Source organism: Phaenicophaeus curvirostris, chromosome 28 (assembly GCF_032191515.1).
Source record: "Phaenicophaeus curvirostris isolate KB17595 chromosome 28, BPBGC_Pcur_1.0, whole genome shotgun sequence".
Classification (NCBI taxonomy): domain Eukaryota; kingdom Metazoa; phylum Chordata; class Aves; order Cuculiformes; family Cuculidae; genus Phaenicophaeus; species Phaenicophaeus curvirostris.
Window position 1 is genome coordinate 4,837,181 of NC_091419.1, and position 22,341 is coordinate 4,859,521.

The 22,341-nt window shown below is 45.8% G+C and overlaps 1 protein-coding gene across 2 annotated transcripts in view; it reads left to right on the forward strand.

Annotated features, from left to right (window-relative positions):
* The window catches only part of KDM4B (lysine demethylase 4B), a 66,793-nt gene that overhangs the window by 752 nt on the left and 43,700 nt on the right, over window positions 1-22,341 (forward strand). For both annotated transcript variants that reach the window (XM_069877994.1, XM_069877995.1), the window contains exons 2-5: window positions 8,516-8,678; window positions 10,175-10,350; window positions 11,196-11,310; window positions 11,751-11,944. In XM_069877994.1, the coding sequence (XP_069734095.1) occupies window positions 8,538-8,678; window positions 10,175-10,350; window positions 11,196-11,310; window positions 11,751-11,944 (626 nt within the window). In that variant the 5' untranslated portion in view covers window positions 8,516-8,537. The remainder of the gene's footprint in view (window positions 1-8,515; window positions 8,679-10,174; window positions 10,351-11,195; window positions 11,311-11,750; window positions 11,945-22,341) is intronic.

The window sequence follows — 22,341 nt, forward strand, 5'->3', positions numbered from 1 at the left end:
TGTGTGGGAGGTGCTCCAGCCCTCAGATCATCTTTGTAGCCTCCTCTGGACCCCTTCCAATAGCTCCATGTTCCTCTTATGTTGAGGAAACCCGATAGTGCTTTCTTTCCCCTGTCCAAACATCATAAGTTGCTTCTTTTTTGTGAGCTTTTCATTTTTTCTGTTCTGTTTCTTTTCTCTGCCTTGTTGAAGTTGCCATCATACCTAGAAATCTTAAGATTTATGACTGGCAGATATGTTTTGGTGGTCGCACAGAATAGCACTTAGAGTGCATGGGGGTGATTGCTTTTTGGCTGCCTTGTGACGTGTGACAGGAGCTGGTCCTACTGTGCCACACGGATCCAGCGCCGTCTCCTCATGGGTGGCAGGAGTTGCTTCTATGCAAGGTACTCGAGTCCTGCTTGCAGGACTCATCTCCAAGACTCTTACCGAGACATCTTCTTACAGGAAGATACTGCCCAACACTCAGTCTTGTGTTGACTTCTCTCTGTTTTTTGCCCCTCGAAGAGAGAGAATTCCCTTAATCGCTCCTGTGGGACTGGGATGTGGGTGTCTGGTACAGAGGAGGTTGGCTTCTCAGGAAGTCGGCACACATGGTGAAAGAACAAAGCATGCAGGTCTGATGGCCAGTGTTTGGCTTCAGGGTTTGGCTTCAGCTGTTGGAAAGGGGCCAGAAGAGGGCTACGAGGATGATCTGAGGGCTGGATCCCTCCCATTGAAGGACAGGCTGAGAGAGTTGGGGTTGTTCAGCCTGGAGAAGTCTCTGAGGAGACCTTAGAGTGACCTTCCAGTACCTGAGGAAGAAAGCTGGAGAGGGACTATTTACAAAGGCTTGTAGGGATAGGACAAGGGACAATGGGGATAAACTGAGAGGGGCACAGTTAGACTAGATATAAGGAGGAATTTCTTCCCTATGAAAGTGGTGAAGCCCTGGTCCAGGTTGCCCGTGGAAGCTGTGGCTGCCCCATGCCTGGAGGTGTTCAAGGCCAGGTTGGATGGGCCTTGGAGCCCCTGATCTAGTGGCAAGTGTCCCTGCCCATGGCAGGGGGGTTAGAAATGTATAATCGTTAAGGTCCCTTCCAACCCAAACCATTCTATGAACCTATGGATATGGGCCTTTCTGTGTGAGACCTCACCTACAGGAGATCTTGTTGGTGAGGAGCTGATAAGGAAAGGCTCTTCCAGGGACAATGCCACCAATTTCCTCTCAGTAATGCTGATTATTGCTCCGGGGGAAGGACAGCACTGGGAGAGACTCACAAGCCTGTGAAACTGAGCTGCTGGGTCGAAATGCAGTGAGAGCTATTCCTAGGGACACCGTCGGCTCCGGTCATTCAGCAGATGGTGCAGAGCGGTACTTGGGCAGATATGCAGGCATCGCCTTTTGAAATTATCAAGAATATAGACAACTTGTGAAAACTTGGGGCTGTTTCCATATGAGAGGTCTCAAGAAATTTTAAACGAGTTGGGAGAACCAGTTTGTCCAGATGTGCTGGATAAGCGTGTTTGCGATACGGGGTGGTGGTGGGGGGGAGGTGTTTGTGTTTGTTTGTGTGTGTGTGTGTGCATTTATCAGGAATTGTGTACCTTGATTTTTCTTTCCGGATGCCCGGCTGTAACGAGCGGCGGTGGCAGTCGGGGCTGTAGTTCGCTGAGGCCTGGGAAGGTCACCCATCGACAGAGATAACGGCTCGGGCTGGGGCAGACTGGGACAGCCCTGCGTCAGCGCACGTGCTGTGAAAATCTCTGTGGTTTAAGAGTTAGGAACTTTATTTACTCTCAGTTAATCTCAGGCAGTATGGAAGAACTGTGGACGGGGGGGGGGGTTCCACCCTTTCTGGCTCACTTTTTAACTGGTTTGCTGTGTGGGGTTGGAAGGGATCTGCAGCGCCTGTTCCTGTCTGTCCGCCCATCGTCTGCGTGCGCCGTACGCGGCGTTACTTGCGATGTAGCATCTGCTAATGTCGGGGATGGGTGACAGCTAAATATGTCGCTGCGAGCAAGGGATTTGCTTGAGATATTGGATGCCATTAGGATTCTGTGGCTGTGCGAGGCCCTGGCTGAAGTAATTATTTGTCATCTCTCTAAGAATCAGAAGGTGGTCTGTCCATTCGATGGACCAGCGAATGTAAATCCAGGAGCGCTGCAAACCGGTGGCAGAAATCTTTGTCATTTTACATAGGCTTAGTGATATTAATGTGGTGTTGTCGCGCTTGGTATAAAATCATTGTGGGATGAGGGAGGTGGATTTCCATTTTCAGAGTGTTTCAGTAAACCGATCATTGCTTAGTAAGACTATTTTTTTTTAATCTTTGTTTTTGACTGAATATGTTCTGTTTTGTCATTGCTTAGGGGTACAGGTGCTTCTTAGCAGTGCTTAGTTAAGAGGTAAATTATTCTCTTTTCTAATTTGAGCAGTTCCTTAGTTACTTTCTTACTGGATGGCTGCTGACACAGGAGAACATGTTTGTGTTCTCTGTAGTGGTTGTGTGTGTCCATCCTCAGTCTAGTGTGTGCCTCAGTCGTGGCAGGAACGACCTGCAACTTGGTTGTTTTCATTCCCTTGCTCTTTCAGAAGGCTCATGGAAAAAGCCACAATTCCCACTTTCTTGGAAAACATTGATTTTTTTGTTCCCTAAACCTATTTTATAGAAGTACTGTCTTTGAATATGGCCTAAGAGGATGACATTGGAAGTTCATGGTGTGTTAGGATGGTTTCCAGAGGTGTTCTGATATTCCCTTACAGTTTCCAATGTGCATTCAGAGCAGCGGAGAGGAGTTTCTGAGCCTCAGCAGGGTTTGGGGCATTAGATGGGAAGTTGATGTGAAGTTTGCCATGTTTGTTCTCAGTTCTGTGTTGGCAGAAGGAGCAACGTGGCGTTGGCTGCGGTGTGTGTGTGAAAGTTTGGAGCTGGAGCTTCCAGAGAGAACTGGATGAAATTGAGTTGGGAGAGATTAAACTTGTCTGGCGTTACCTTGAAGGTGATGTGACGCTGACTTGGCTTTCTCCCAGGTCTTCCTTTAAATCACGTTTTACATTGTCACTCCTTTCAGTTGCCGTTGTGGTTAAGAAGTGTGAAGCAGATCTGAGATGAGATCTGCAGTGGCTCACGGAGGCTGGGGCTTCCCTGTGCTCTCTGTGTCAATGAGGACTCTTGTCTGTTTGCGCGAGGTGCTGAGGATTGATATTCCTGCCGACATGCCCTTCTGCAGCCAGGTGGGTTGTGTTGTGCTGCTCAGTCCTGCTCTCTGCCTGCTGGCTTTGCCTCCTGCTCAGCCTCTTCCCGGGTGGATCATTCTCCAGCAGCGCAGCCTGGAATCTGGGTCAGTGTGTCAGTCCCGTGCTAGGCAGGACGTAAACACCTTGAGCCAGATATGCATCAAGATTTTGGTTTTCCACCGGCGAAACAGTCACCAGCAGTTACAGCATTCGCGTTTGTTGAAATTCTTCCTCACCAAAACCCAATGCGACCTAGAGAAGCAGCCGAGTGAGCAGCGGTTCGAGCAGTTCGTTGGAGGAAGGCTGGGAATTAGCCTTCATTAAGGTAGTAACCTGATACAGGAATCCCCTTTTTGTACAAAGTGATGCAGTCATCGAGTCTCCTGAAATGCGTATGATTTCTGACAAGAATAACACAGTGTGGGGTACTTTGCAAGATTTTAAGGTTTGCATCGCTGCTGCATTGAATTCAAGTGTCGTGCATTGAAATTTGGCTGGGCTCTGACATGTCCAGAGGGTAATAGTGAAAAGCGGAGGGCAAGGCAGGTTTTAATATTTTGTTGTTACAATTTAAAAGCCTTGCATAAGATGTGGCACCTCTCTTTATCGTTCTAAAGCATTAAAATAGTAAATTAGTAGTATGATAGCAGCTTCCTCCACTCAGGAGCAGAGTGCACTCAGAATTTCTTCTCCAAAGAGTGAGCTGCTCTGTTTTCAGCACTGAAATGAGTAATTTGTTAGATATTAATGATTTTTGTGCTCTGTGCTGGATACATCTTCTTTATGTCTTCAATTATCTCAGCTATTTAGATGTGCCTCATTTAGATCTTCTCATTATCTCTTCTTTTTTTTCTCCTTGGTATCTGGGGCTCATTACACTTTCCTGCCTTGGCTTGGCATGCATTGTCCTTAGAAGGCCTCCTGCAAGGGATATAATTCACTGTCCTTACCCGGTGTAATGAGCTGTGGAACTTAATTTTCTTAACTGCTAACAGCAGTTTACTGGTGTTACAAGTGCAGCGATGTTTGTTGTCTGCATTGATCAGATTAAGAGTTGGTTCGTTCAGTGTTCTGTAATAAAAGGGCAGCTGGACTGAAGAGACCAGTAACCCTCAGTCAGTTTTTAGGTGCCAACTCTGGTTTACGTAGGAGGTACCAAGCTCTCCTGTTTGGGGAAGAGAGAGGATGCTGTAGGAGCAGTTTCCTATCAATGTACCTTCTAGAGAAGTTTAATCCACTAACGCTTTTCCTATAACGGTGTCAGAATTTCAAAAGGCCTGGGTCTTGCCTGCTTAGACTGTGGTTTGGGGTGGTGGCCTTGCACTGAGTCGTACCCCTGCGAGTCCACATTTGCTTTAGAGCAAAGCCGTGTAACCAGAGTCGGCTCCCTGATCGTTCCGCACCGTGGCACCACAAATCATCCTGTTTGGCACAGGAGAGGAACAAATGGCCGTGGACAGGAGCTCGGTGGCTGTCCAAGTTGGTACTGCTGTGACATTTCCTCTTGCTTCAAACTGTGGCCAGCGCGTTGTTTCTTGTGTGGAATTCTGACGGCTGTGCCCGTTCCCCTTTCGGCAGGGCGTGCTGCTGGTGCCAGCGTGTGCCTGCCACCGTGCAAGCCCCTTCTAACACAACCCAAGTGGAATTGTGGAGTTGCTATGGATGCCGTGTAGCTTCTCCTCACAGTTATTTTTGCTGCCTGTGGGTTCCACACAGTGATTTTATCTGCTGGAGTTTGAACCCCTACCTTCTTTATTTGCCATAGCCATATGTTCTGAAGGGCTTTTCCGTCATCTTTTGAGCTTGGGTTGTCTGGCATCAAGGCCTTTGGGAGAAAGCCAGCAGGAGTTTTTGTGGAGTTGGTGGTGGAAAACTGCACCTCTGGAGGGACAGGAGGTCATCAAAAGTGGTTTGGCAGCTGTGTACAGGGCGATGCACCTGGTAGCAGGGCTGGGGTGGAAGTTGATGTGCAGATGTGGTGCCTGCCTTTGAAGGTACATGCGTTCTGGTTTGTCGACAATCCCAGAGAGCAGATTACATGTGTTTAGCAAGATTAACGATGGTTTTGTGTTGTTACTGTATAAACAAAGCGAGCTTTATGGCATAAACTCTGCCATATTTTTACTGTTCAAATCTGGAGTGGTACTGGTTGGTTCACAGCGAGCCAGCGAGACTGGTTTGCTCTCTGTTTCCTGGTGTGTGCCCGGGTGTAGGTACAGCGTGGAGCTCCTGCAGAATCGTGCTTTTCACTGCTAATAGCAAAGAGAGGAGTTTATTCACATGGTCCCCATCCATCCTGCTGCGTGGCAGAGCCTTGAAGGACAAATGCCTTCAGTGTTCGCGGGACAGCCGGATTCTGCTGTGCCATCTTCCTCGGTGAGCAATTACAGCTCTGTTTTTGGGGCTGCCTCCTGCAAATCCCATACGGAAGTTGCAGCGTGCTGGGCTCCTGTTGCAACCCCGGGCTTGTCCCGCTGCCTCAGCCTCTTCTCCTTGAGCTGGGAAGGAGTTAACAGGAAACTTTGCTGCTGTCTGTACAAAATACAGCACTGCTGGTGCTTCGGAGTGCAGAGCATTCCGAGAGAAACTCTTCTCCCCAGCTTTCTGCGTGGCCTGGGTTTTCCAGCTCCTTGAAGCGTTTAGACAGGGGCTTTGGGTGCTTCTCTCGCTGAGGTGCTTCAACAAATTCTGCTTCCTGCGAGGTCCATAGCTTGTTTCTTTTGTAATAGCTTAATTATTTTTGTTAGATGAACATACGTTGCAGCAAACATTGCCTAGAATAGGCGTTTAGATGTTCCTTAGGACAAGGAGATGGGAATAAGCATGGAAGAATCTGTGGTGCTCTGCTTTCTCTGCACTATGGAGTTCTGGAGTGCTTGGTGCTGTTGCTTGTTCTGAGGCAGGTAGACCCTTTAATTAATTGATATAGCTTTGTATGAAGTAGTTTTTAATCATTTCCCCTCCCTTGCTGGATGATGTATTTTGACTTTTCACTCCCAGTTCATTTGAATGCAAATTGGGATTGCTGGAGGTGATCTTGAAGAAAAGATTGGATAAAACCTGGCTTTGACTGTGTTTTTTAACCTGATTCTGCGTAAAGCTGCAAAAACTGGTAAGGCAGCCCTGGAGCAGATGGCCCTGGCACGGGTTCTCCTCAGGACAGGACTCAAGTTCCTTTCCCTGAGCCAGATACTCCGATCAGCCGGTGAGCAGCGCTGCTGTAGAGTGTGACCTGATGCTTCCCGATCAGGTGAACTTCCCTGGCATTTCTAGACGTGAATTAAAAATAGCAGAAGTATTCTCAGTGAGGTTGCGTTGCAATAGAAGGTCAGAGATGGTTTCTGTCTGCATCCCACTTCCCCGGCAGTCACTTTTCTTCCTCTTCCGACTCTTCTCTGGGATTGGCTGTGTTTTCCTGGTGAAAAATGTTTTCCTTCAGCAGTTTGGAGGAAGTCTCTGGCAGATGGATGCTCTGAGCTTATCAGCTCCTGTGGTTCGTCTTGGGCATGGAGATGCTGTTTCCTCTTGTATTTCTGCGAAACATTTGTGTAGTGAGTTGTTCCTGCAGGTGTAGATCGAGTCTATTATCTTAGATCCTCGAACACAGTAAATGCTGGAGTAAATCCCTGGAGATGGGAGGATTAAAGGGCCTTTCTGTTTTAGGACTGCAGCAGTTTCTGTTGGGAATGCCGCTGTTAGCAGTGGCTGTCATGTGAAGGGGGGCGAGATTGTTTCTTTTTCCTCAGCTGGCTTTGCTCTGGGACGAGTGGTGTCCCTCAGGGGTCCATACTGGGACCAGTGCTGTTTAATATCCTCATCAATGATACAGACAGCGAGATTGAGGGCACCCTCAGCAAGTTTGCAGGTGACACCAAGCCGAGTGGTGCAGTTGCCGCTCCAGAAGGATGGGATGGCATCCGGAGGGACCTGGACAGGCTGGGAGAACCTCATGAGGTTCAACAAGGCCAAGTGGAAGGTCCTACACCTGGGTTGGAGCAATCTCCAGTTATTCTGAAAAATTTTGAAATTATCTGATTCCTAAAATTTCAAGTGAAAACTGTTCATTTGCCTTGGCAATGAAAAAACTGTTTCACCCAGCTAAAACTGTGAGGGAAGCGCTGGTGCCTGAGGTGAGCTGGTTGTTGAGTCTGTCCAAATCAGTGTGCGATGTTTTTAATTGTTGGAGGCAGGTGAGAGAGTCTGCCTCTCTTTGGAGATGTGGGAGTTTTGTGCCATGATCGCTGTTTAAAACAGATACAGCCGTATCTCACCGTTTCGTTTTTTTCTTAACGCAAAGAGTACTTTTAGTAGCACCTGGAATAGTTCTTGCCTAGTTCAAAATCAATTTAAATCCAAGCATGCTTTGCCTGTGATTTAGGACTCAAATTTGATATCGCCTTGCTGTGCTTTTTCTTGCTTTAAAGCCCCGCACTGCCCTCTCGTGACAACTCCAGCGTCGTGTGTGCGCGTTGTAGCTGCTTTCCTGACATAGAGACCACCTCTGTAGTTGGATTTGTAGCCAAAACGCCATTAAAACTGTTTGATTGCCTCTGAAGTTTCCAGCCTGCCCGTACAAAGGTCCATCTTCAATTTCATTAATTGTTCTGGGTTCCTCCCCTCTGTAACTTTGGAATTAAATGGAGCAATTTTGCTTTTCACATTGAAAGACGTTTTGAAAACATGCATCTACGTTTAAGAATTGTCTGGCACTTTATTTTGTCCCTGCACATGTCAAGTATGAAAATAATGAAGCTATGTTTAAAAAACCTAATTTTATGATGTTTAGCAAAGCCTGGCACATGAAAAATAACTGAAATAACCAATACATTGGGCAAAGCTGCTGGTTTTGTAACTAAATAGAGAAAAAGATGAAGCATTCTGGTGGAGAGCTCGGGGGGGCAGCTGGTTCCCTGCGCACGCTGAATAGAGCTGAAGGTAGCAAGGAGTTTGTTGTCTGTGAGGTGTGACACCACTCTGCTGGGACACAACTTGCTGTGGTGAGTGGATGGGGTGATCTCAAGTCCGATCTATGTTTAGGCACTCCCTGGTGACACTGAGGTATCAGGAGCTCCCTGGTACTTGAGCCTCTTGGGGCCCTGTTAACAGACAAGTGGATTTTTGGTCAGAAGCTTTTCATAGAGGACAGTGCTTATAAATAATGGGAAGAAGAAAAGATAGATCCGTGCCTTTCTGTGAAATTCATGAACACACGAGGAGAGAAGACAAAGGGTTTTAACCAGTGTTTGTTTTCTGCCTCTCTCATTTCTTTCTCTTTTTTTTGTTTCCTCTCCTCAGGCGCTACCGCTGTGCTGGAAATATGGGATCGGAGAACCCCTGTCCACCGAACCCTGGCTGTAAGATTATGACCTTTCGTCCCACCCTCGAGGAGTTTCGGGACTTCGGGAAGTACATTGCTTACATGGAATCGCAAGGAGCTCACCGAGCAGGGCTTGCCAAGGTAAGTTGCCCTGGCTGAGGCAGTTGGAAGCTTTCTGAAGGCTGCCTTCCCGAGGCGCTGCTGTGGGTAAAGTGTCTGTGAGGTTCCATCACTCAGAAGCAGTTTTCTTCCATACAGTCAAGCAGAGTGTGGTTTTGAAAATGGTATCTGCAGCCTCTGTTTCAGTTAACCCACCATAGGCTGAGAGAGATCGTTTGTTCTAACAAGGTAGTAGTTACATATGGTGTTTAGCAGAACTTAATAAAGCACAGCAGAGAAACAAAGCTGTTGGGCATGAAATAATTCTTATTTCTTCTAAAACACAGGTCAATTACTGTTTTGATTGCAGTTCTAAATAGAGCTGGGTATTGATAAAAAGCTCTTTGTGTAACGTTTCTGTGTCCACTCAAGTGTAGTAGCAATTATATCCATGAACCTGCTAGGGTAGTTTATTTTAATAAAGGTTGTTGGTGAATTCCAGATGTTGTAAAGAAATTGCCGTACTTGTAGGACTGAATCTGAGCATTCAAACTTAATTTTTGTGTCTCTTTCTCGAAACTGCAGTTCAGAGCTGGGCAGTGGAAGTGGATCTGCTCATATCCTGGAGGAACCTTGCCCATGGACACCAGTAGCTTGTCCTCCCATTCCCTTAACTTTTTTTGTTTAATCCTTACTCCACATTAGGTTGCAGATATTGTATTTTTTCATTCCACATGCCTGCTGCATGTCCTACTGACTGTTCTCTGATCTCGATCCTTGAATTGTAGGCAGCTCTTCTGTTTACAATTACAGCTTTGTCTTCTAGATTCAGCTCTGCTTTGTGGCAGTTTTTTCGCACAGCCTCCAAGAGTGAGGAAAGCGTCTGGATGCATTCCCCATGGTTTTTATTTGTTCTTCTCTACCCCTCACCCCTTCTCATTTAAGGAGTTGGTCCCTGATTTGTCACCTACAAATACAGGAACATCAACAGCAATAACACAGCAGGATTTTGAGCCTTCCTAGTTAAAAAACCCCAACCTCAAACAAGCAAAAAAACTTAATCCTCCAATAAACCCTCGTATAAGTGATCTGCTAGAGGGAATAGTAGTTCAGCCCACTATAAAAGGTTATGGAGCTGTAGAGATGCAACATGCTAATAAAGCTGCTGCAGTCTTCATGCAGCTCTGTGAAGTGGTCCATGAGAGGAACGCCGTTCTGGAGGGAGAGCACGTGCAATCCTTCTGACATGCAGAATGTTTCCTTGGAATAACCAATCTCTATCATGCCTGGCTGTCTTCTGGGACACCTCCTGATAGGACCAAAGGCCACCAGTCTTCTGCCTGTGCCAGCCAGCCCTGCCCTGCAGCGTCTGTGGAACAGGGGCCTTATCATGTGTGCTGGTTATCTGAGACCCTGCTGTTATCAGATATCCCAGCAGGGTGAATTACCTTCCAGTGAAACAGTTTTTTCTTCATTTTGTTGGCCTGGTGTGAACAAGAAGTGTTTTGTTTGTTTTTTTTTTTTTTCCCCAATTCCAGGTAATTCCTCCCAAGGAATGGAAACCCCGAAAAACCTACGATGACATTGATGACATGGTTATTCCAGCTCCCATTCAGCAAGTGGTTACTGGGCAGTCGGGACTCTTCACACAGTACAATATACAGAAGAAACCTATGACGGTGGGAGAGTATCGACGTCTAGCTAACAGCGAGAAGTACGTTGGTGTTACGTGATGCTTACACTATGAATGGGGGGTTGAGTGGAAAGCCTTTATCTCTAGAAACAAGCCGAAAAGAAAATGCAGCCTTTTTCAATAGGATGCATTTTGAAGGAAATTGCTTTTTCTCGAAAGCTTGCATCCAAATCTCAAACAAGTTTCTAACTCTGTTGCTTTCAGTGTATCTTGGGTCTTTTTCTGGGAGTTGGTACAGAAAGTTTCTTTGAAGTCAGGGTTTGGCTGAGAATCCACCTGGAAAGAATGGCTTGAGATTTGCAGAGGAGCTTTGGGCTGTTAATGCTAGTTCTGTAAAATGCGTTCCATTGCTGAGGTAGAAATCCAAGTATCTTGGAGTGCCTGAGGTGATATTAATAACGGGAGCAACTGGGAGCTTTGCAGAGTGCTTCAGTTGGCTGCGACAAGTCAATGGATGCAAAGAGCAATTACATCCTTTTTCCAGAGTCACTTTCCCAGAGCTCAGAGCACCTTGGGAATTAACTCAAGCAGTGCTGACGTCATGCAGTCAGCTCTGAAATGTTGCTAATGCAGCACACAGAGGAGCACTTCACCTGCTGTCAGCTCCCTGTGTGTCACGCATCCTTAGGATAGGGATCTGGTGCTTCATAGAAGTCCTGTTTGTCAGTATGCACTAAGATTTTGTAGAAAGATTTAAAAGACCGTAAATTGTACGAATCTGAGTAGAATTAAACACGAAAAACACCTTCAATGACCTCCTTAGTGGGCCTGCTTTGAAATGCGCACTTCTTTCCAGTCATTTATCCACCTGTGATGAATGTTCCTTAGGACTGCTTGCATCCTTATCTTTTCCACGTTCTTATCAGGTATTGTACTCCACGCCATCAGGATTTTGAAGATTTGGAGCGCAAGTACTGGAAGAATCTCACATTTGTCTCACCGATTTATGGGGCAGATATCAGTGGTTCACTGTATGACGCAGTAAGTGGAATGCTCCTCTCTTATTTATTTTAAATATGGATACTGACTTCCTTATTGCCTGTCTCATTAAGGAGCAGTAATTCAGAATCTATTTTAGTAACCTTAAAAGAAAGCAAATGTAATCTTTAGTCACATTTTTGTAATGAGGGAAAAATAAACTTCCCACCTCCCCCAGAGATTCAGGATAGTGGAGTAAATGGAAGCTGTGAAAAGCTTAGTTTTACTAGAAAAATGAGGAGAAAAGTGATTTAGAAGACTTTGTATGAAGCATGTGACCGAAGATTACATGTAAATAGCGTGCAGAAAAGGTTGTTAAAGAAAACTGGACTGTTACCAGGCCCAGATATATGTGATGGTGTGGAGGTAAGTTAAAAGTAATCTACAGATTCTGATTTCTGTCCTGATATGTTCCAGTACAAAATGTTTCTGTTGAATTACAGGATGTGGAGGAGTGGAACATTGGCAACCTGAACACCCTCTTGGACATGGTGGAACATGAGTGTGGCATTATCATAGAAGGTGTAAACACTCCCTACCTCTACTTTGGGATGTGGAAGACAACATTTGCTTGGCACACAGAGGACATGGATCTCTACAGTATCAACTACTTGCATTTTGGGGAGCCAAAATCCTGGTAAGTGACAAAGCACCAATAGATAGTGGCTCTGTACCTTTGTCCTATTAGAGACCACTGCCATACCCTTTTCTTTGGATCTACCTGATTCCATCGGGCTTAGCTCATCTCTCACTCCCCTTTTTTCTCTCCTCTCCTACTCTACATTTGAAAGTAATTTTACTTTTTTTCACGCTGACTTGCTCGCAGTCCCAATTCCTGACTTTCTAGAAAAGCAGCAGAGTTAGCAGACTTGTTGACAGGAGTAAAACCATATTTCCATACTAGCTTTTTTGGAAGCTGATGCACAGGAGAGCACTCGCACTAATGTGGGAAAGCAAGTGGTGGTGGATGCTTCAGATGCACTTTAACAGTGAAAGGCTGCTGTTCTCGCACTGAGCTGCAGGCAGGAAACAGCTGTTACTGTAAAATTTCCATTATTTTAATATGTAAATATGCTTACAACTCCAGGAACAAGGTAGGTCAAAGGGTTACTGCTCACAGTTAGCTTTATAATAACAATAAGCATTTTTCACCACTGATGCGTAGACTGGATGGAAATGACTTTCCCCAAAAATAATCAATAGATAAGGATGAAATGAAGAACCTAGGAAATCTGGAATAAGTTGCCAAGAGCCGGTATTATTCTTTCTTGAGCCTCTTGATTAAAGTATAACTGCAGAGACTTAGCAACACAGAAGAGCTTTGCTGAAGATCTTGATGTGACTAATAAATATTGACATTTGCGTGCAAATTAGAGCTTAAATGTCACTGTGAAGCTGCTGTCTCTGTGCCCTGGCAGCGACAGACAAGATCCTCCCATCTCTTTGCAATATGAGTCCCCAGTGACACCAGTATCTCCAGGCTGTTAGTGCTTGTGGGCATAGGAAAGCTACCAACAGCTAAGAGGCTGTCATGAATGGATATTGTTCTTTTTCAGTCTGGAAAAGGAGTGAAGGAGGGGGCTGGGTCTGTAACACTCAGCTGTGGTCTTAACGCAAGTTGTAAAAATCTTCCCAACGCGTCAGAAAATCGGATTCCCCAGCAGACCTGATCCCTGCTCTCCCTCTTCAGGCAGGTGCACGAGGAATCTCTTATGATACCTCTGTTAAACAAGCTTGATCTCAAGAAATGTAACCGTGGATTAGGAATGAGATGTGCCAGGCTGTCCATTGTGTTCTCCAGAGCAGCTCCTCAGATCTGCTGTTGCTCGGTCCCCATCTCTGGTAGGTGGTGCCACCAGCGCACGGGAGGCACTCCCAGTGCAGAGACCACCACTAAAGCCAGTGTCATCCTTAGGGTGGTGATCTCAGCGCCCCAACACGCGAACGCTGGCTTCTCCCAAGAGTGGTACAAGCTGCTGTTCCAAGGTTTGCGTTAGGATCATGAGCTCACGGCTGTCTCTGACAGCTCCTTCCTTGCCTGTTGTTGTCAGTTCTGCCCCATCTGTCTTCTGCTCGCTACTATGTGTATCATAGGGATGATAAACTCATTGCAACTGTGTTTGTGGTTGTTTCTGTGGGAATTAGGTCTTACATAGTACAGAAATGAACCACACAAACCTTCAGACAGTAAAACTCGAAGCATCTTTGGTGTGTTTGTGTGAAGAGGTGAAGAATCATAAAGAAGTGGAAATTGTAGGGGCAAAATTGTGTCTGGCGAATATCGGATCTTAGGAGTTCTTGGTAGCTTTTATTTTCTGTCCTGAGGATTTTGGGAGGTGCTGGGGAACACCTGCACTTCCTCGAAGAGGGGCTGCAGTTGTTGGCGAGTTCAGTCACTGCTGCTCATAATTGGAATTGAGAAGAGAAAACATTAACTCTTCTTGCAAAGTAGCTTAGGTGTTGCTGTTTAAAAACCAAAGCAGGAATGTGCTCTGCACCTGGTTGATTTTTGGTTCATTGGTTTGTGGGTGTTTGTTTTTTTTTTAAAGGTACTTCTGCTCCACTTAAAAAGGAGGAGGATTTTTATCCAGCCGTTCTGTGTTTGTGTAGTTCTTCTATAGTAACTAGTTCTATAAACCTTGCACGGTTTAGGGGACAGTGAGGATTTTGAGGACAGATCGTGTTTTGGGCAAAACGTTTTCTTATTTGAGTTTCTTATCTATCTGACAGTGTGTAACAGGAATAGATGGGTTGTGACAGGATGCCACTGCTGGTTTGGCAGGCCTCCCTGCTCTGCCCTTAAGCATAAGACAAGAGTATGCTGCTTGCCCGAGTCATTTGTTCCTTGTTCTTCACTCTGACAGCTTCTGTTAATGAGTTCTCAAGCTCTTCGGTGAATCAGCATTGGCTTCTGAAGAGTGAATCTGAACGCCCCTTTGAGCAGGCCTGGAACCTTCCAGGTACCAGAGCAATCCCCATGTTCTGGCTGTGAGTGCAGTCGTTCCAGAGCTCAGCTGGGGGAGCTCGTGGACTGCGGTGATGAAATTCCGGTGGCGCAGCCTGGCTTTACACAAAGATGGCTAAAACGTTAGCTTTGTTTTTCTGGTACCACCTCTGTGGAAATTTCCCAGCTTCCTTCAGTCTTTTTATAGACTCTTTGCCTCTGACAGTGATCATCTTAGAGGCACACCGGGGAATAGCGGGAGAGTTACGAAGTCTACCAGTTTGGGGCTGAGCTCTAAAGTAAGAGGCAGAGTTATTGTTTGGCTGTCAGAGATATTTATATAGTAAAACCAAGGGCTCGGTCTGTTGGTAGTTTTCTGCTTCAAAATTGTCGATTTAAAAACCGTAACTCTTTCTTTGTGTCATGAATTATCTTGGGCTGCTTTAATCCAGGCTGTGCAGCCAAAGCCCTGAGCAGGAGGGTGGCACGCAGAAGCGATGTGAAGCCACCGGCTCTGTTTCTTCGTGAAGGCAAGGTGAGAAGGATGTCGGGACGATTGAGGTTGCCTCCCAGACCTCATTCAAGTGGCTTCTACAAGGAATCTCTGTGTTTATTTGCTGTGGAAGAGGTGACGTACCTTCCTAGGGAGGTCTGGATACTTTCCGGCCACGAGAAGAGAAGCCCCCTCAGTGGGCAAAGATAAGCTGAGAAAGGAATCTGTCTCCTGGGGCAGGGAAGGACGGTCACTGAAGTGTTTGTGTGTGTCTTAGGTTACACCTCTGCAAAACTGATGCTTTCAGGCCTGTTGGGACTAAGAGTTAAATAGCTGCCTCTGGTTCAGCAACTGAAGGTGACTGCTTTGTTCAACCTAATAAGCATCCGCTTGATCGTACAGTCCCTTGATTAATGTGTGTCTGTCCCTGCAGAGGAGTCCTGCCGCCAGTGCTTCCCAGACTCGTTCTTTCCCATCAGCAAAGCAGAACAGGCTGCAGCAACGCGAGTTGTCTGCACAGAGTTGTGTCCCTGGGGGTGCAGGTTAAAAAACTGCTCGGTGCTAAGTGAAGTACTTGAGCAGTCAAGAGTCATCCAGTGACGAGGGAGAGGAAAAGGGGTGATGGCAGACAGCTTATTCAATGAGACTGGAAGCAGGAAAAGACTTTTACCTATGCATGTACACTGTGATGTGTTTATTTCTTAAATTCTGCCTTGCTATACCAAGATGAACGAGCGCTGTTAACGTCTTCAGCCATTACAGTGGCTGCTGTGAAGGCATCTGTGCTGCCCCTTTCGGGGTGGACTTGCCTCGTATTGAAGACGATCATTGTTTCTTGATGTGCTGTTTCTCAGACACGTGCATCTGGCTGTAGTCACGCTGTTGTTGGTTTTAACTGGAGAATCAGTCTGCCAGGCTGGCGATGCGGTGTGGAAGGTGTGAACACTTAGCATCAGACGTACCAGGAGTTGGGGGCTGTTGTGTAACTTCATGGTGAGCGGCTCAGGCAGGGAGCTGCCAGGTCGAGCCTCTTGCCTGCTTGTTTCTCACACTGCAATACCATGTCCCTCTCCCATCAGTGGTTTAATTGCAGCCTTTTTGTAGTCTGTCTTCAGATTTTCCAAAAGTCTGAGCATGTTTCATTCCGCAGCCCTGTATTTAAACCTCTTGTGGTAGGAGTTTTTACTGTATCAATTATACATATTATGTATAATTACCTTATACGTTCAGATGCTGAGATCTGAAATGGAGCATATTGTCAAACGATGCCAGCAGAAGACTGATTTTTTTATAGTGGCAGAGCAACAAAACTGAATGCCAAGCCTAATACTTCATGGTTATTATGGCATTTTACTGAGGAACGCGTGTGTCTCAGCCCTTGTGATTCCAAACACGTATTTTTAAACACCAAGATGCTCCACCATCACTTTGTTTCATCTCTCTAAAAACATGCTGTACCTGCCTTGAGGGCTTCCTGTGGTAGGGAAGTGCCAAAGGAAACTTTGAATCTCAATAATGTGACCTTGATGGGCACGCTTTGGGGGTGTGATCTTGTTTTGTCAACACGGGAACACCTAACTGGGTATTTTTCTCAGGTGTTTTATGACTGATGTTGCTGTATTGCAACAATATTTAATGTACCTTCTGTAAGTACCAGTTGGGTGTTATACTGTATTCTCCCTCTTGGAAACTGCAGGTGTTAGTCTGGAGTGACACTGAGGATGGTAATTGATTTTATAAAGTGTCCCTGTTTCCTTATCATGATGGATGTTTAATCCCCTTTAATTAAAGCAGGGAGCCAGCCTTAGCTTTTAAGTTATATGGTCTCCTCTCCAAAACATTCCCTTGCTGAAAGTGGATCATGGCTAATCTGTTTGACTTTGATATCACAAAGTACACTTTATGCCAGAACAGCAGTTTATGTGGAATTAAGGACAAATTACCAAAGGAACTTTAAAATAATATGATTAGTTGAAAGCACTGGTGACAGATACAATGACGTTTTAAAAAACGCTTCTGGAATTCTGTCCTGTAAAAGCACTAAGGCTGCTTGAAAGTACGTGGAGGTACCTGAAAACTTCATGGATGAAAATGTTTTAGAATTCCTGCTTTCTTTACTCCAGCTGTGCAGCATGGCTCCCTGTGTCAGGTAGGTCTGTCCGTAGGAATTGAGGGGGGAAAAAAGTACGTGGCAGGACTTGCTGTAACATCTACCATTTAATAACTCTGTAGTACTGAACCAATGCACTTTCCATAGGGAAGCCTCACATTTTCTACCAGTGGTGTTGATGGGGGGATTTAAGGCAAGACAGGGTTGTTCCCCTGGGTGAGGACTGTAAAAGGAGCCCTCTTTATTCTTGGTTAAAAACATATCCTAAAGCCGCTGCAGATCTGTGAGTGCTGAGTTTATTTCTCATTGTTGTCTTAGGGAGCGTCGCAGCTGTCTCAGTCAGAACTCCTGTCCTGTTCTCCCCCCAGGATAGAAAATATTAATCCCTGGAAAATGGTCTTGGAAAAAGAAAATGACCTAATACAGTCACGGAGCTTAGCTCTTCTAGCTTCTCTTCTCCTTCATTTTCAGTGCAAGCTGCTGGGTCCTTATCCATGTTTCCCCCCCTGTGGTATTCTGCACCATCCCTCTGCTTTAACACACTCTCACATATGTTGGGAGCTTGATGTAATCTCATTTAAAGCAGCTGGGTTTAATGTTTGTTACTGAATTGTATGGCAGCAGGGGGGAAGGGCCCTTGTCCCTTGCATCATTTATTGCCTACTAACTATTACATTCCCGGAGGGAGCCGTTTCACCAGGCGGTGGAATTGCTGAATTGATCAGATGTGATTATAAGTCTTGATTATTGGGATCTCAGTAACCCTTGCACTCAGGAGATCCTGTGAGTTTCTTAAAGCTAGATTAGCTGGGGTGACATCTGTGTTTTGCCCTTGAGGGAACTAAGGACTCTCTATTTGTTACACTAGGACTCTTAATTTTACTCCATACAGAGAGTTGTTTTTTCCTGAGTTTTACTTTTCCCTGTTCTTGGTGCTAGGGAATCCACGAGACTCTTCTGCAGCCATTCCGTGCTCAGTCCCCAAGGTCTGCGTCAGCCGTCCACACAAAGTCTGTGAGGTTGCCTTGCTCTTAAATGTGCGCCCACATTTGCTGTTGGCGTATTCCGCTCCTGACAACAGAGATTTACAGGCTTGTTGGGGTGCGTGGGGGAGAAAGGAGGGGCAGGAGAAGGCCATTTAGCTGTGATGGGCTCCTTGCAGCTCACAAATTTCCCTCCTGCCTCTGCTATCCCGTGTAATCTGTTTTACAGCTCTGCAGTTTTGGATGGAGAAAGAGTGGGATTTATGGTGATGGTTGATTTATAGGTTAACTGCAACACCATTTGCTTTCGGGCAGATTTGGCAACGCAAGACCCTTTTCGGTTGATGAAAGGGATGGAGAAAGGAACAGTGATATTCATTAAAAGGAATAAAAGGAAAGTGAGATAAAATATGGCCAGACAGAACAGCTTTTCACTTTCCTACCCCTTCCAAAACTGCTGGGTGAAAGCGGCTTTTGAACAGGGCTTCTGCATTGAGAATCCCCGTGCATGTTGATGTGCTCTGAGGTTCACGAGAGCGCTGATGTATTGAGATGCAGAGTTGCATCCCCCTGTAATTCGCTGATAAATGAGAGCAGCGCAGCAGTGAGTTATTAATACAGCCTTTCAAGCTTCATATACCGCAGTCATTAGTTAATCAATACAAACCACACTATGCCGCTAATATTCAGAAGAGCCTTCCTGCAGGCTGTCCTCGCTCTGAGGACCCTGTGTGGCCTGGAGATGGTGCTGTGGGCGAAGGATGATGTAAATCGCCTTGGAAAGGGAACAGCATCGCCTTGGAAAGGGAACAGTGCTCGCTCACTGCCTGCTTTAGCAATGCAAGGGATCGCTGTATTTACAGAAGCTGAATCTTGGGCGACTCGAGTGGTTTCAATGTGGTTAAGTCATCCAGACAAACTGTGCGAGGAGTTACGTGCCCTAACTTGTGTTACGTGGATTATCTTCCCAATCAGTTGGCTGCAACTAGAATAGTGGTGATTTTTCTTTTTAATAGACTTAGATTTTTGTTGTGTTTTATTGTGTTCCTGTAGACAGATTATTAGAAGATAATTTTTCTGATGCAGAGCAGGCACGGTGTTCTGGAGAGGTAGGACTCGTGTCTTGTCTTCTTCATCCACCCTCATGTAACTTGGAGAGCAAATGCCATGAAGATCAAGCCAGACTCTTGGGCTGATGGGATCAGCCATGGGAGTTGTCTGAGGAAGGACTTGCTTTGTAAGAGGACAGATGACATGACCCCAGCCAGCTGGCCACTCGTAGCTGTTCATCTCCCTCCTCCTCTCCCTCAGCTCTGTTCTATGCATGTATTTCCCCCTCCAAAGTCCTCTTCTCTTTCTGTTTGTTATTCCTGTCTCAATCCACCGCAGCAGATGTGATGTTAGTACGTATCTTGCTGCCATTTTAGTTTTCAGTCTGTGCATTTTACGTCCTTCTTTACTTGTCCTGTTTAGTTAGTTTGAAATTAGGAACTCCTGGAAGTTGGGGCTCATCTGTGAGTTGTTGTACCTAGCCCAGGAAAGTGGAGACCTTTCCCTTCTGTGCTTCATCTTTGCACCTTTCCTTAACGAGCTGGGAGGGTGGCAGTGCTGAGGGGCGATCACATCCTTGTTTTTACTGCAGTGTCTTCAAGTGGGTGCCTCTCTGACGTGGTGTTAGTGCCTGCGCTGCTGGTTCTGCCAGTGCTAATAATTCATCACAGCTCAGTAGTCCCAGTCTGGATGGAGAGAAGCGCGTCTTTGATCCAAGAAGGCTCTTGATGCAAGTCATTCTTGCGTTTTGAAAGTGTCTGCTCACAGCTCAGGCCCGATTTGAAATGAAGATCTGTGGAAGTCTGACAGGATCACAGATTGGTTTTAATAACTGAGGCTTTTGAACAGTGCGCTCGCCACTGAGACAAGATGGGCGGGAGGTGTGCTTCCATGCTTCATATCACTCTTTCAGCCTGATCTGACTTGGGCCCTGTGGGAGAATGAGCTTGCAAATTCCAGCTTGGCGTGGCGCTGAAAGCGAGGGTGGGAGGACCAGAAGGAACCAGCGGTGGTGCTGCCGAGCTTTGTCTTTATTCACATTGTGTTAACACACTGGCAGAAATCAGTGGGGATTTTTTCCTTTACTCAGCGGAGAAAATTGACGGTGGGTGATGCCAAGTGCAGCACAAGTGTGGTTTAAAATAACAGAAGCCTCTAGTAATGATAGTACTTAAATAGGGCTCTGCCTGCCCGAGTGCTGTGTGATTGTTAACTGGTTAATGTTTGGAGGAGTCTGTGCTGGGTTGCTGTCCACTTCATTTCCAGCTGGCCGATCAGCATGACAGAGGGGATTGAGGAGAAGAAACAAAAAGAACTTTACAAACTGTGTCACTGATCTTTATCAAATCTCAGCTGCAACACTTCCAGCTTTGATGCTGAGGAGCACAGGCACTGGCTTCAACCAATGCAGCTTGATGGATGAGGAACATTACACCTCTGGAATGTCTTTTTTCCTCAAAAAAGAAAAGAATATAAGTGTAGAGGCGTGGCACCTCTAGCACTAGGGGTGTCCTAATCCAAAGATCTTTTTCATTACTAGTGAGCATATTTCTTTTGTTCTGCTCTTGGCAATTATCCATATTTGCTGCCAGGAGCAGTGTGGAAAAGAGATCTTATGGAGTGGAACCGGCTGCATGGTGTAAGAGCTGAGAATGCTTTCTGCTGCTCGGGCCCTCTCTGAGCAGCGTCCCTGTGCCCAGAGCAGGAGCAGCTCCTGCAGGCTGGTCAATACAAGACAGAACATCTGTGATCTCCCCTGGTTATCCTTTTTCTCCTTGTTCCTTTAGTTGTGTTGAGGTTGGTTTTTTTTAAGGGTCTTCAAAGCATAATTTCTGCTTTTCTTTGTATTCATACAGCATCCACTACAAAAAGCAACCAATAATTAATCATCTGATTACCAGGTTTGGGAAATAAATCTGATGTGAACAGGTTCTTCACAACAAATAGTGGAGGCTGGCAGGGGGGATGAATACTCTCGTCATTCATCTCTGTTGAATTGTATCCTAATTATCTTCTTGGCCAAACTGAATGAATAAATGATTTCAGAATGTTTTTCCCAAAACACCTTCTCTCAGTAAAATACCCACTTCATTCTGCTCATTCACTGCCTGCCGAGCAGACCAGGAGATTGTTTTGTCCATGTGGAAGGCAAGTCTCTCCAGTGTGATTGGTAATTTTGTGCTTTGTCCCTGGCATTTGTTGCTGTGAAGCTCGCTGGGCTGGGACATCAATAGTCCTTCCAAGAGCAGATGGCCGCTCATAGCAAACTCTCTGTTTTAAAATAGTAGTTAAAAAATTGCATTCGAGTTCTGGAAAAACCTACTTTTTTACAGTCATTGTTTTGGGTGAGTGAAGTACTGTGAGAAGAGCCAATTGCTTTGTGGCTTTGTGCAAACCTTGCTATTCTGAGTTGGGATCTTGAAAATTTGTATGCCTTTAAAAGCAGAATTTTCAAAACGTGCCTTCTTCTTGAAAGCAGGCTCTGTAATGCAGTTTGACTCGTGGCAACTCGTGTTAGAGACTCGGTTAGCAGGACGTGATTGGCACATGTTTGGTTTGACTCTAGTCTCCCAACAGTCAATCTGTAAGGATTCAGCCCCAACTCCAGAGTGACCTGAGGAATTCTGCTCATCATTAGGAATACTAATTGGGAGTTCGCACTTGTCTGGACTGTGGTTCCTTAAGGAAAGGAGGAAGTTTCTCATCTGACGTTACTGCTCTTGTGGGCAGCAGCAGTTCTTGCCGGTTCTCCATGCTTGGCAGCAGGGTTGAGAATTGGGCAGCTCCAGGCATGGAAAAAAGATCTTGTGGAGTGAAACAAGCTGCATGGTGTAAGAGCTGCAAATGCTTTCTGCTGCTCAGGCCCTTTCTGAGCAAGTTTTGTTCTTATTTTCTTCCTGTGCTGGCTCCCGCAGGATTGTGTTTGAGTGGCTGTCTGCAGAGCTCATTTTTCTCCGAGCTCTAGGAGACAGGTTGATTTGGAGTGTTTGTGGGGTTGTAATCTTGTTCTGTCATTACCTATTTACTCCTTATTATGGCTTTTTGAGCAGATACTCTCCAGCCTCAGTGTTTATCTTTCTCTCTGTGTACATTTCAATAAAAATGTCATTATTTGAAATCATTGACGCTGCTGGTTAAAGATACTGAATTCCATCATCTCTTGTCCTGTAAAATGATCCATTAAAGATAAAACTGCAGACACTCGATAGAGGTTCTTTCCTAGGAACAAGGAGCTCTCTGATCCGTGTGTGATCTTATCTCCAGAGCATGTGTTTGCATTCTTGCTGTAGAGAATCCACAGCAGAAAGGGAGGCTGGAGATTGTCCTTCCCCAGTGTGATCCTGAGAAGGGAAACTGGATGCTTGCAGCAAATTCCCTGTGGGGTAGCCTTGGATGTTGATGAGGAGAAGGAGAGAGAGAGTTGATTTCTGTCTTGTAACAAACTGGGAGGGAG